The 15,638-nt window shown below is 35.9% G+C and overlaps 1 protein-coding gene across 1 annotated transcript in view; it reads right to left on the bottom strand.

Moving 5' to 3' along the window:
- TEX11 (testis expressed 11) overlaps nucleotides 1-15,638 on the bottom strand; it is a 329,846-nt gene that overhangs the window by 131,078 nt on the left and 183,130 nt on the right. Inside the window, exons 13-14 of the mRNA XM_031660592.1 lie at nucleotides 3,505-3,656; nucleotides 1,311-1,396 (exon numbers count right to left, since the gene is read on the bottom strand). Coding sequence (XP_031516452.1) covers nucleotides 1,311-1,396; nucleotides 3,505-3,656 — 238 coding nt within the window. The remainder of the gene's footprint in view (nucleotides 1-1,310; nucleotides 1,397-3,504; nucleotides 3,657-15,638) is intronic.

The raw sequence follows: 15,638 nt of genomic DNA, 5'->3' as shown, positions 1-15,638 counted from the left end.
AAACATCGGAAGAGGACCCTCATCTCACTGAAGCTCTTTTAAGTCTTTTATTCAGTGTGTTTAATTTTGAATAGCTTCTTTGCTCTGACTTCAAGTTTATCAATCTTTTCTTCTACAATGCCTAATCTATGCTATGTGGTCCTCTTCAGTACTTTGTCTTATAAATTCCGGCTGCCTTAGTCTCCTCAGACTCAGCTACATCTCAAATCAGGACGCTTGCCAGGCTCTGCTTCAGATCCCCTTCTTGTGCTATATCCTGGAAACTCAAAGCAGTAAGCTGCACAATTGTAATACTCTCTTTCTTTCTTTCTTCCTTCCTTCCTTTCTTTTTTTTTTTAGATAGAGTCTTGCTCTGTCACCAGGCTGGAGTGCAGTGGCGCGATCTCAGCTCACTGCAACCTCTGCCTCCTGGGTTCAAGCGATTCCCCTGCCTCAGCTTCCTGAGTAGCTGGGATTACAGGCGCCCACCACCACGTCCGGCTAATTTTTTGTATTTTAGTAGAGACGGGGTTTCACCATGTTAGCCAGGATGTTCTCGATCTCCTGACTTTGTGATCTCCCCGCCTCAGCCTCCCAAACTGCCGGGATTACAGGCGTAAGCCACTGTGCCCGGCCAATGCTCGCTTTATTTCTTATCTCCCAGGGACCATTCTCCTTCATTACCTGTTGTTCAGTGCCATAAAAGTCATTGTTTTTTCTTTTCGTCTATTTTGTCTTGTCCTTTGTGGAGAGGGATTTATTGTTCAAGAAGGGACATAAAACAGTCCCTGTTACTACATATTAATTGCAAGTGGAAGCAAACACAACTTTTTTTTAATGGTAAGTCCCATTTGATTTATATACACAGGGACATAAATGTATAATACACAAAGATTAGAAGGAAATATACCAAAATTATAAATGATTGCTCTTTGCTTTAAAAAAATTATTTTTAAGTTTGCAGGAAACCTGAGTTGTCTTGTAAAGGCTTTTTTTTCCCATTTTATTATTACACCATAACTTTTTAAAGGGAATAAAACTCTTTCTCAGCCCTCATGTTTAAAAAATTACATTCCTATATGTTAATATCAGCAATGACATTTCCCTACACTGTAAGCCCTCAATGGAGAGGAATCATGTCTTATTATTTTTAATAAACTCTTGCACAATGCTCATTAACACTCTACATTGTGAATATTTAATAAATATATGGTATCTAAACAGACAGATTATTAAAGTAATTGATGCTCTTTTATTTTTATAGTGAATGCACTATTTTTTGTTGCAGTGGAGAAATAATATAAAGAATGAAAAGGAGATTATTCTCAAACCTCAAAACTACTGGTAGCTTTTCTCCACAGAATGTTGTGTAACCAGTTCATTAATTCTGCTGTCAGTTGTCTTCCTGTTTGGTGAGCTGAAAATAAAAAAGAAAGCTCTGAAAACAAGAATCTAGGTCTATTACATTAAGTAAAGAGTGCTAACTATACTCAGAACCTATAATCTTTAAGTAATGGCTACACAAAAAAAATTCAGACAGGTTTTCACCATCAGTTTTAGGATTACTACCATAATTGATAATATAATGCAATCAGAGTTTGCTAGAATCACAGTCATTCTCCCATCAATCTGTGATAGTTTTCCAGCCTACTCTTTTTAACTTATTTTCCACATTCGAAATTAGATTATCATCTGGTGCCTTAATAAGGTTATTGTGAATGAGCAGACAGCAATGCCAGAAATCATTAATAAGAAGTGCTTATATTATTATGTACTAAATAGATCAGATCAAGTTCACAAGAAAGGCCAATTATGCCTTAAAGCCTTTGTAAAATACTTTAAGACCATGCTTACACATAAACTTTATTACTTTAAATCTTAACTTGCGTTGATTGTTTCTGGTCTAGACATTTACAGAGTTCAAATACATTAGCACATTAAGGTAAAGTCTAAACTATAATAGAATTCTGTACCTCCTCTTCTGCCCTTTGGCATAAACTATCAATTTCCACAAAAGTCTTGACTAGAACATTAAGAATCTCTGACCCTGTAGCCCAATCAGCAAATGTAGTTTGTTCCATGACTTACTTAAAAACACTCGCATGAGAGTAAACAGCTACTAAATGTGTCTACTTGAAATATTATAATACTTTGAGAGTGTAAGTGTAAATTAGATGTCACAATAAAACTTAGTCCAAGTGGAATTTTAGGAAAATGAGTTATTCTCTACAATCAAGTTTTCTGGTTAACTGGCAGTTTACTTTCTTTAAATAAAAATCACTTCTGAATTTAAAAAGTCTAAATATTTTCATGAAAGTTCTTAAATTTTCTAAAAAGTAAACAAACTTCCTAGTTTTCTTAAGCACAATTTAACTTTTTCTTGACCATTTGAGGTCAACATTAACAACTATTTTATTGTATTGTACTATTAATATATCACAGCGATGCCTTTGGGAGTTGTTATACAGTACAGATTGCTATATTAAAAAATTTGTATCTGTTTTATAAAATTGATAGAGTTTTTTTCCTCCCTATGGTCAGGCTAGCTGTATACTTCCCTTTAAACCTTTTCTCTATTTGCAAAGTGCTACCATTAAAATGCTAAGAGTAGGAAAACTGGATAACCAAGTTTATCAAAACTGGGTCTAAAAATAATTGGTAAATGCCTGGAGGGAGGGTGTTATCAGTAAAATATGGTTCTTAGAGATCATCTAGTCAGACGACTTCCTTTAAAAGATTAATGACTTTGTTTTTATAGAAACATGATTCGTGCTTATAAAAATTCAAACAATATGGTAGAGTATTTAGAAGAAAGCAACACATCACCTAAAATGCCACCATTCAGAATAAACCCCAGAGTTAACATTTACTGACTATCAATCCAATTATATCTCTACATGCACTTAGTTGGAAAGACAAGGTGGTGAAGATAATTTTCTAAGAAAGGGATCATACTATCTATGTTCTTCAGGGTACAGAAGTTCTGCAGGGAGGCAGAGGATTAGGGGAATGCTGAGCAGATTTGGCTCTACATCTCTGCTTTAACCAGAAAAACTCTAATCTATTCCATTCAGGGTGGGGTTCATACAAGACTGCATCACAAAAGGACGCTGCTGCTGAAAAGAAATTAGAAACCAGGAGTTTAGTTCACAATCATCATTTTATAGTTGAAAATAATCAAGGTCCAGAGAAATTGACTTGTTCAAAGGTACACAGCTAAATTGAGATCAAACTAGAGATATGAAATTAGGCTTGTAACATTACAATATTCCACCATATGTGAGCTTTAAGCTCAGAAGTTTGTTTGTTTTCAATGTTTTCTTATTTTTGCTTAGTTTCTCATTCCACTTGCCCAATTTGTGGGATGTGGACAGGTGAGGTGTTACTGTTAAAAGACCATTAGGGAGGAAGGAAAAAAGAAAGTGGAAGAAATCTGTTGACTTGAGGATTTTGCTACTACTCTGACCTCTAAGAATTATACACAAATTAATACCTTTCTAAAACACTTGCGAAAATCCTACTGACCTAAAATGATTTCTTCAATCTTCTCCTTGGCAAGCAGTTCTTCCTTCCTTTGTAAAAGCATGTCAATATAGAGTAGCAGAACTTTTCCAGTATTTTCTGATGACTTAAAATGTTCATGAATAATCGTCAGGAAATGAAACCCAACAGATTCTCTGTACAAAGAGACACAATTTTAAGCAATGTGAACAGAAAAACTGGTTATGATCAATGGGACTAAAATGTATTTCAGTGTGAACAAAATAAGCCAGATAAAAGCATATCTGAACTCAGGTAATGTTATTAAATGTCTAAATAAGCTTAATTTGTCAATATTACATGATTTAATTTAATTTCAGTTTATTAAGCCATAAACATTTTCTATTAACACCTATAGTCAGATAATCATTTCTCTCCTAATATCTAATTTATGTTTTTCCCAGAATTGATTGTAAGCTTTAAAAATTGGTTACTGAGATCCAGTGAAGTTACATGAAATGACATGAGAAATTTACTAGTTCCTCTGCCAAAACGTCTTTCTAAAAACTTGTTTGTGTTTGATTACACAAATAATACAAATATCTTCTATTTAAAAATGTAAACAGTTCATGGGTTGGGAGACTAAATATTGTTAACATGTTGATATTCCCAAAGTGATCTACAGATTTACAGATATTCATCCCTATTAAAATCCCAGGCCAAGTGTGGTGGCTCAGGCCTGTAATCCCAGCACTTTGGGAGGCTGAGGTGGGCAGATTGTTTGAGGCTACGAGTTTGAAACTAGCTTGGGCAAGATGGCAAATCCCTGTCTCTACAAAAAATTGGCAGCCGTGATGGCTCATGCTTGTAGTCTCAGCTACTAGCAAGGCTGAAGTGGGAGGATTGCCTGACCCTGGGAGGTCAAGGCTGCAGTGAGCTGTGATCAGGCTACTGCACTCCAGCCTGGGCAACAGACTGAGACCCTGTCTCAAAAAAACCCCAAAATTCCAATGATGTATTTTGCAGAAATGGAAAAAATCCATCCTAAAAGTAATATGGACTTTGCTCAAGGGACCCCAAAAGCCCTAAACAAACTTGAAGACAATGAGCAAAATTAGAGGATTTGTATTTTCTGATTTCAAAACTTGAAGTCATAGTAATGAAAACATGTGGAACTGGCATAAAGATAGACATATAGACCAACTGAATGGAATAGACAACCCAGAAATAAATCTTGTCATATATCATCAAATTATTTGTGACAAAGGTGCCAGGACCATTTAATGGTGATATGACAGTCCTTTCAGCAAATGGTGCTAGGAAAACGGGATTTCCACATGCAAATGAATGAAATTGGATTCTTACCTTACATCATATACAAAAATTAATTCAAAATGGATCAAAGACCCAAAAGAGCGAGCCAAAAAACTGTTTCCATGGGACCAAGTGATCCTATATATAGAAGACTCTAAAGACTGCACCAAGAACTCTAAGAAATAACAAATTACTTCAGTAAAGTTGCAGGTTACAAAATCAACATACAAAAACCAGTAGCGTTTCTTTGTGCCAACAATATAATATCCAAAAAGGAAATTAAGAAAACAATCCTATTTACAATAGCATCAAAAATACGTAAAATAGCTGGGCACAGTGGCTCACGCCTGTAATTCAAGCACTTTGAGAGGCTGAAGAGGGTGGATCACTTGAGGTCAGGAGTTCGAGACCAGACTGGCCAACATGGTGAAACCCTGTCTCTACTAAAAATGCAAAAATTAGCTGGGCATGGTGGTGTGTGCCTGTAATCTCAGCTACTCAGGAGGCTGAGGCAGGAGAAACACTTGAACCCAGGAGGTAGAGGTTGCAGTGAGCTGAGATCTCCAGCCTGGGTGACAGGGTGAGTAAGACTCCATCTCAAATATATATATATATGAATAAAAGTAACCAAGTAGGTGAAACATCTGTACACTGAAAACTATAAAACATTGATGAATTGAAGAAAACAAAAATAAATGGAAAGATATCCTGTATTCATTGATTGAAAGAATTAGTATTATTAAAATATCCATGCTACTCAAAGTGATCTACAAATGCAAGGAAATCCCTATCTTAAGTCCAATGGCATTTTTCACAGAAACAGAAAAACTAATATTAAAATTTGTAGGGAACCACGAAAGACTCTGTGCCAAAGCAACCTTAAAAACAAAAACAAAATTGGAGGCATCACGCTTTCTGATTTCAAATTATACTACAAAGTTATAGTAATCAAAGCAGTATGGTACTGGCATAAAAACAGACATATAGACCAATGGAACAGAATCGAGAGCCCAGAAAAACAAAACAACAACAACAAAAAAACAAGTCTCTTTTGTGCTTGGGCTGGGCGCAGTGACTCACTCCTGTAATTCCAGCACTTCAGAAGGCCAAGGTTGGTGGATCACTTGAGGCCAGGACTTTGAGACCAGCCTGGCCAACGTGGCAAAACCCCGTCTCTACTAAAAATACAAAAATTAGCTGGGTGTGCTGGCACATGCCTGTAATTCCAGCTATGTGGAGAGGGCTGAGGCACAAGAATCACTTGAACCCAGGAGGCACAGGTTGCAGTAAGCCAGGATCATGCCACAGAACTCTAGCTTGGGTAACGGAGTGAGACTCTGTCTCAAAAAAATAATGTGTTTGGACAACTGGACATCCACCTGCAAAAGAATAAATTGAACACATCCTACGGAACACACACAAATCAACGGAAAATGCATTAAAAACTTAAATGTAAGACTTGAAACTGTAGAACTCCTAGAAGAAAAAAACAGGGAAAGAAGCTCTTTGAAATTGGCCTTGGCAAGGATTTTTTGTATAGAACACCAAAAGCAAAGGCAAATTTTTTTTAAAGCAAAAACAAACAAAGGGGACTGTCAAACTAAAAAGCTTCTGCACTGCAAAGAAAACTTCAATATAATGAAAAGTCAAACTAATTTACATTCAAACCAACAGTGAGAGTGTTCCTATTTCTCCATAGCCTTGCCAGCATCTGTTGTTTTTTGACTTTTTAATAATTGCCATTCTGACTGGTGTGAGATGGTATCTAATTGTGGTTTTGATTTGCATTTCTCTAACGATCAGTAATGTTGAGCTTTTTTCCATATGTTTGTTGGCCACATAAATGTCTTCTTTTGAGAAGTGTCTGCTCATATTCGTTGCCCACTTTTTGACGAGGTTGTTTGTTTTTGTCTTGTAAATTTGTTTAAGTTCTTAGTAAATTCTGGATATTAGACCTTTGTCAGACGGGTAGATTGCAAAATTTTTTTCCCATTCTGTAGGTTGCCTGCTCACTCTGATGATAGTTTCTTTTGCTGTGCAGAAGCTCTTCAGTTTAACCATATCACCATTTGTCAATTTTAGCTTTTGTTGAACCATTGTGGTAGACAGTGTGGTGATTCTTTAAGGATCTAAAATCAGAAATACCATTTGACCCAGCAATCCCATTACTGGGTATATGCCCAAAGGAATATAAATCATTCTATTATAAAGATATATGCACACATATGTGTATTGCAGCACTATTCACAATAGCAAAGACATGGAACCAACCCAAATGCCCATCAATGATAGACTGGATAAAGAAAATGTGGTACATATACATCATGGAATACTATGCAGCCATAAAAAGGAATGAGATCATATCTTTCGCAGGGACATGGATGAAGCTGGAAGCCACCATCTCAGCAAACTAACACAGGAACAGAAAACCAAACACCACATGTTCTCACTCATAAGTGGGAGTTGAACAATGAGAATATACGGAGACAGGGGAAAAAACAACACACTCTGGAGCCTGTCAGGAGGTGGGGGTGAGGGGAGGGAGAGCATCAGGACAAATAGCTAATGCATGTGGGGCTTAAAACCTAGGTGACAGGTGGATAGGTGCAGCAAACCACCATGGCACACATATACCTATGTAACAAACCTGCACGTTCTGCACATGTATCCAGAACTTAAAGTAAAAAAAAAAAAAAAATACAGAATGCCCCAGTAAAATTAGAATTTCAGACAAACAAAAACTATTTTTTTTTAGTATTAGTGTGTCAGCGCAATAGTTGGGATGTACTTATTCTAAAATACTAGACATTGTTTATCTGAAATTTCAAATTAACCAAGTCTTGTATTTTATCTGGCAACTCTATTCATGAAACACCAGTTGCAAGAGTTCTCACCTTAATAAAAAGAGACCCATAGTTAAAAAAAAAAAAAAAAAAAGAAGTACCTTATTTACACATAGGTAGACATCCATTTACAAGGGTTGTGATTAGATCGGTTTACTTTGAATCAGTAAGTATTTCCTTGGCTCTCTGCTACACAAGTTTCAAATATATACCAAAGTGTAGAAAATAATGTAATGAACCTACACATCATTATTATCAGGCTGTAACAACATCAAAGCCAATCTTATTTAATCCATCCTTCCACCTCATTCACACACACACACAGACACACACACACACACTCATGCTTTTGAAGTAAATTCCAGACATCCTATTAATCCACTTCCAAGTATTTTAATTATCTATCTCTTAAAGATAGAAACTCTTTTTTTGTAAAAATCATAAACATAATACTATCATTACAGTTTAAAACTTAACAAGATATCCTCAATATTCTTAAGTATTTAATTACTGTTCATATTTATGTAACTGTCTCATATATTATTGATTTTAAGCGTTTGACTCAGGATCTGAATAAGATTCATACATTTCAATTGATTAAAATAACTAAATCTCTTTAATCTAAAAAAAAAAAAGCCAACAAATAACCTTGATTTTGGACTTCTGGCCTCCAGAATTGTGAGAGAATAAATTTCTGTTGTTTTAAGTCATCCCACTTGTGGTAATTTGTTACAATACTCAGAAAACTAGTATATACAATGACCAAAATCTTAAAAACAGCTCAACAGATGAGCTTACACCGGAATGGAGAGGACAAAGGAAAGAATAAGTGAATTTGAAATAAAGTAGAGCTAGGTGCAGTGGTTGGTGCCTGTAATCCCAGCTACTTGGCAGGCTGAAGTGGGAGGGTTGCTTAAGTCCATGTGTTTGAGGCTGCAGTGAGCTATGATTATGCCACTGCACTCCAGTCTGGGCAACAGAGTGAGACCTTGTTTCAAAGAAAAGAAAGAAAGAAAGGAAGAAAAAGAAAGAAAAGGAAGGAAGGAAGGAAGGGAGGGAGGAAGGAAGGAAGGTCAGGAAAAATAAAAAAGTAGAAATTACCTAATCTGAACAACAGAGAGAAAACAGACTGAAAAGAAAAAGAAAAAAAAAAAAACTGTATGGAGCCTCAGCGACCTGTAGGACAACAAAAAATGTATATTATGTCATCAGAATCCTGGAAGAGGAGAAGAAAGGTGAGGCAGAACAAATAAATATTCAAATAAATAACGTCTCAAATATTCGGGAAAAAAACATAAACCTAGAGATTCAAAGAGTGGTGCAAACTCCAAACATGACAAATCCAAAGAAATTCCATCCTAAGACATATCATAGTCAAACTTTTGATAAACAAAGACAAAGAAAAAAATATTGAATGCACAGAAAGAGAAATGATATCTTACCTACAGGAGCCATTTCACTGCTAGGAATTTACCCACTTGATTTGAAAACTTAGATCTACTCAAAAATCTTCATGTGAATGTTTACAGTAACTTTATTGATAATCACCAAACACGGGAAGCAACCAAGATGTCCTCCAATAGGTAAACAGATAAACAAAGAGATGAGCTATCAGTCACAGAAAAGACATAAAGGAACCTGCAATTCATATTGCTGAGTGGAAGAAGCCAATCTAAAAAGACTACATACTGAATGATTCCAGTTATGTGACATTGCAGAAATGGCACAAAAGCAAAAAGAAGGGCAGTAAGAAAAACAGAGAGTGAAAAGATGTGTTTGCCAGCATATCAGGAAGACGAAGAGGCAAGGCACAGAGGATTTTTAGGGTGGTGAAAATACCATGTGTGATACTATAATAGCAGATACATGTCATTATGCATGTCAAAATCTACAGGACTTTACCACACAACAAGTCAATTTCAATGCATACAAATTATATATAACTTGATATTATATATAATAATATATAATTTGATATTATATGTAATTTGATATTATATATATGTATAATTTGGGAGACTGGGGGAATCCTCAGATATAATACAGACTGTGACAAGAGACTCTAACAAATGTATGAAACAACTTCCCTAAAGGAAATGGGAGGACTAAATACTGACCTAAGTAACTCTGGAAATAAATAGAGTCTGTGAGAATAAAGGCAAAAGGAATTGCACATAAGCACTGTACTCTAGTTGACAAAGTTGTTTCCCATGGGGGTACAGGTGAACAATTCTGATACTGCTATACATGCATACTAAAATTGAACAATTAAAAAATTAAGTAAATGAATGATGGATGGTAAGAGCCAGGTTTCCCACTGTTGGATTGGGAACAGATAAGCAAGGGTAATTTGCAAGCAAGGCTAGAATGATCTAAGTGGTAATGAATTAGAATAGGAAACATCAGTAAGAACTTATGTTTAACTTAATATAGATACAGATGTTTACATACCAAAATATTTATATATGTCTATATACTCAGATTAGTATACATACATATATTTTCTTTGCTCTGTCAACTAATAAGGCCTAGAAGAAATGACACCCCAGTAGCAACAAGCACAACTAACACTCAGATCTTGGTTACTAATATACTTTGCAAGTGAGAGGAACTAGATCTCCTAGGAGAAATGGTTGATTCCAGGAGTGTAGCAAGAAATGCACAAGATGAACCTAGAACATTCTGTATTGTCAGAAAGAAAGGAATTGCTTTAAAAAAATAAAACCACCCACATTGATTGGGGTATATCAAAAGGGTGCAGGAGTCAACTAAAAGAGCTCCCAATGGCCAAAGCTAACACAATCTGAACAACAAAAATGTAGTATTGGGTTATAACCTAAAGAATAAAATACATATTCCCAAGTCCGTATTGATATAAGAATGATTGAACAAATTAATGAATTAGGGAGAAGAGACAAATCTCCCATGTAGAAGAATTCGAAATAATTTATCTAGATAACTATGCCTTTAAGCAGGGGAGCATAACTCCACAACTGCAAAGAGTATAGTATGTAAAGAGGAAAAATTTATAACTTCAATGTGTAGAGACTTGATGAATACTCAGCCAACTAATCAAGGTTAATATCAACAGACATAAATCATACTGACAGTATACACCCTTGATAACGATGTAATGAAAATGGTACTTTACCTGAGTGATTTTCCTCCCCAAACCCATAACCCCAACCTAATCACGAGAAAAACATCAGAAAAATTCTAATAAATAGGTATCCTACAAAATACCTGATGGGTAGTCTCAAGACTGTCAAAATCATCAAAAAGAAAAATATATCTAAGAAACTACTATGACCAAGTGAGGTCCAAGGAGATATGACAACTAAATGTAATGTGATATCATAGGTAAGATTCTGGAATAGAAGAAGAATATTAGGTAACAACAAAGGAAGTTGGAATTAACAACTGATTTTAGGTTAATAATAATGATGTATCAATATTGGTCCACTACTTATGACAAAGGTACTACAGTAATATAAGATGGCAATACTAGGGGAAACTGTGTACACTGTATATGGAAACTCCTTGTACTATCTTCTCAATTTTTCTGTAAACCTAAAAGTAAACTAAAATATAAAGCAGAGGTTAGGTACAATGGTTCACGCCTGTAATTTCAGTGCCTTGGGAGGCCAAGACGGGAGGATCAATTGAGGCCAGGAGTTCGGGATAAGCCTGGGCAACATAGTAAGATACCCCGTCTCTACAAAAAAATTAAAAAGAAAAAGAAAATTAGCTGAGTGTGGTGGTGTGTGCCTATAGTCCTGGCTACTGAGGAGGCTGAGGCAGGATGATCACTTGAGCCCAGAAGTCTGAGGTTACAGTGAGCTATAATTGCACTCCAGCCTGGGTGCTAAGAGTGAGGCCCTGTCTCTAATAAATAAACATTTTTAAAAAGGTTTTAAAAATATAAATAAATCAGAAAATAAAAATTTAAGTGGCACGCTTAAGCTCTAACACATCAATAATTACAAATAATGTAAACAGTCTAAATATACCCATTAAAAGAAAGAAATTGGCAGCATAGACTAAAATAAATATGCAAAGAAAACAATCAGCAAAATGAAAAGGCAACTTACAGAATGGAAGAAAATATTTGCAAACCATATATCCAATAAGAGGCTAATATCTAAAATATGTAAGGAACTCATTTAACTCAAGAGGAAAAAAAATCAAACCACCTGATTTAAAAATGTGCAAAGCTTTGGGAGGCCGAGACGGGAGGATCACGAGGTCAGGAGATCGAGACCATCCTGGCTAACACGGTGAAACCCCGTCTCTACTAAAAAAATACAAAAAACTAGCTGGGTGAGGTGGCGGGCGCCTGTAGTCCCAGCTACACGGGAGGCTGAGGCAGGAGAATGGCGTAAACCCGGGAGATGGAGCTTGCAGTGAGCTGAGATCCGGTCACTGCACTCCAGCCCGGGTGACAGAGCAAGACTCCGTCTCAAATCAAAAAAAAAAAAAAAAAAAAAGTGCAAAGAACTTGTACTGACATTTTCCCAAAGAAAACATACAAATAGCCAGAAGATATTAAAAAGATGCTCAAAATCACCAACCATCAGGGAGATGCAAATTAAAACCACCTGTTAGGATGGCTATTGTGAAAAAGTCAAAAGATAAGTGTTGGTGAGGATGTGAAGAAATTGGAACTCTTGTGCACTGTTGGTGGGAATGTAAAATGGTACAGCCACTATGGAGAATAATATGGTGGTTTCTCAAAAAAAATTAAAAATAGAACTACCATATGACCCAGCAATTTCACTTCTGGGTACATATCCAAAATAATTGAAAGCAGGGTCTCGAACAGATATTTGTACACTCATATTCATAGCATTATTCACATGTGCTAAAATGTGGAAGTAACCCAAGTGTCCATTGACAGATGAATGGATAAGTAAAATGTGATGTGTATATATATATATAATGGAATATTATTCAGCCTTCAAATGAGAGAAGCCTGTGATGTGCAACAAAGTGAATAAACGTGGAGGACACTATGCTAAGTAAAATATGTCAGACACAGAAAAACAAATACTACATGATCTCACTAATATATGAAGGCCAAAAAGAAGTTTAAACTCATAGTAATAGATAATAGAATGGTGGTTACTAGAGTTTGGTGGGTGGGGGAATGGGGGAGATGCTGGTCAAAGGATACACACTTTAAGTTATAAATTGATTAAGATCTGGAGACTTAATGTACAGCATGGCGACTATAGTTAATAATAATGTATTATATACTTGAAATTTGCTAAGAACAGATCTCAAGTATCCTCTCTATAAAAAGAGGAAACTATGAAGTGATGGATATGTGTTAATTGGCTTGGTTGTGGTAATCACTTCACAATATGAAGGTATATCAAAACATCACATTAAATATACACAATTTTTAATTGTCAATTATATCTCAAAAAGGTAGGGGAAAGTCCCAAACATGTCCCACCTGTAGAGTGTGTACAAGAAACTTACTCCAAAAAAACTGATATAGGAGGGTTGAAAATAAAAGTTTGGAAAAAAAATACACCACGAAACCATTAATCAAAAGTAGGTGCGGCTATATTTTTTATTTTCATTGTGGCATAGTTGATATACAATAAACACTGCACATGTTTAATGTATACAATTTGATGAGCACACTCAAGATATCACCACAATCAATGTAATAAATATATCAGTCACCTCCAAAAGTTCCCTTGGGTCTCTTTGTGCTTTTTTTGTTTTGTTTTTTGGTGTAAGAATTCTTAGCATGATATCTACCCTCTTGACACAATTTTGAGTGCACAATGCTTTATTGTTAGCTGAAGGCACTACATTGTACAGATCTCTAGAACTTTTTCATATTGTGTAACTGAAACTTTATACATATTGAGCAACAATACCCCCTCTCCCCCACCTCCCAGCCCCTAGTAACCACCATTCTATTCTGTTTCTATTAGTTTTACTATTTTAGATACCTCACAGAAGTGGAATCACACAGTATTTGTCTTGTGACTAGCTTATTTCACTTAACAAAATGTCCTCCATGTTCATCCATGCTGTCACAGATAGTAGGATTTCCTTCTTTTTAAGGTTGAATAATATTCCATCATATATATGTATATATGTATATATGTATACACACACATATAAATATCACATTTTGCTTATCCATTCATCCACTAATAGACACTTGGTTTGCTTTCCACATTTTAGTGAATATGAATAATACTGTAATGAACATGGGAGTGAAGATATATCTTTCAGATCCTACTTTTAGTTCTTTGGGGTATATACCCAAAAGTAGAATTCCTGGATCATATGGTAGTTCTAATTTTTTGACAAACTGCCATACTGTTTCCACAGGGTTTCTACCATTTTACATTCCCATCAGCACTGTACAAAAATTTCAACTTCTGGCTGGGTGCAGTGGCGCACGTCTGTAATCCCAGCAACTTTGGGAGGCCAAGGTGGGTGGATCACCTGAGGTCAGGAGTTCAAGACCAGCCTAAATAACATGGTGAAACCCTGTCTCTACTAAATACAAAAAATTAGCCAGGCGTGGTGGTGCACGCCTGTAATCCCAGCAACTTGGGAGGCTGAGGCAGGATAATCCCTTGAACCCGGGAGAAGGAGATTGCAATGAGCAGAGATCGTGCCATTGCACTCCAGCCTGGGCAACAAGAGCAAAACTCCATCTCAAAAAAAAAAAAAAAAAAAAATTCCAACTTGTCTACATCCTTGCCAACACTTGTTATCTTTTCTTAAAAATAATATCTATCCTAATAGGTGTGAGGTGATATCTCATGTGGTTTTGATTTGTATTTCCTTGATGATTAGTGGTTAATCATTTAAAAAATGTGGTATATATTTATATACAATGGAATATTATTCATCCTTAAAAAGAAAGAAATTCCCTCATTTACAAAAACATGGATGAAGCTGTAGGGATGTTATGTTAAGTGAAACAAGCCAGACACAGAACAACAAATACTGCATGATTTCACTCATATATGGTCTCTCAAAAAGTCAAACTCATTGAAACAAGGTAGAATGGTGGTCACCAAGGGCAGTAGTGGCAGGGTTGGAGTGAGGGATGGGTAGGAAAATATTAGTTAAAGGGTACAAACTTGTAGTTATGCAAGATGAATAGGTTCTGGTGACAGCATGGTGACTATAGTTAACAATAATATATTATGTACTGAAATTTACTAAGAGAGTAGATCTTAAGTATTCTTACCACACAAAGAAGTAACTATGTGAGGTGATGGATATGTTAATTGGCTTCATTGTGGTAATCATTTCACGATGTATACATATATCAAAATATATTATTCACCTTGACTATATACAATTTTTCAATTATACTTCAATAAAGTTGAAAAAGGATCTTGTTTACAAAACATTGAAAGGAAGTTTTCTTGTATAACAAACCTGTACATGTACTTCTGAAGCTAAAATAAAAGTAAAAAAAAAAACCCCAAATATTGAAAGGAGTTTCATTTTTCTTTTCTTTTCTTTTTTTTTTTTTTTTTTTGAGATGGAGTCTCGCTCTGTCACCAGGCTGGAGTACAGTGGTGTGATCCCGGCTCACTACAACCTCCACCTCCCGGGTTCAAGTGATTCTCCTGCCTCAGCCTCCTGAGTGGCTGGGACTACAGGCACGCGCCACCATGCCCAGCTAGTTTTTGTATTTTTAGTACAGACGAGGTTTCACCATGTTGGCCAGGATGGTCTCGACCTCTTGACCTTGTGATCTGCCCGCGTTGGCCTCCCAAAGTGTTGGGATTACAGGCGTGAGCCACCGTGCCAAGCCTGAAAGGAGTTTCTAATTCAATACTTAAAAAAAAAAAGGGCAAAAGATTTGAACAGGCATTTCACAAAAAGGGATACACACAAGAAAAGCAAATGAAAAAAAATGCTCAACATTATTAGTCATTATAAAAGTGCAAATTAACGCCACAATGAGACATCATACCTATTTAAAAGGCTGACTATACCAAATGTGGGCCAGAATGTGGAGAAACTGAA

The sequence above is a fragment of the Papio anubis genome, chromosome X (genome assembly GCF_008728515.1).
Source record: "Papio anubis isolate 15944 chromosome X, Panubis1.0, whole genome shotgun sequence".
Classification (NCBI taxonomy): domain Eukaryota; kingdom Metazoa; phylum Chordata; class Mammalia; order Primates; family Cercopithecidae; genus Papio; species Papio anubis.
This window is presented reverse-complemented; position numbering and strand designations above follow the sequence as displayed.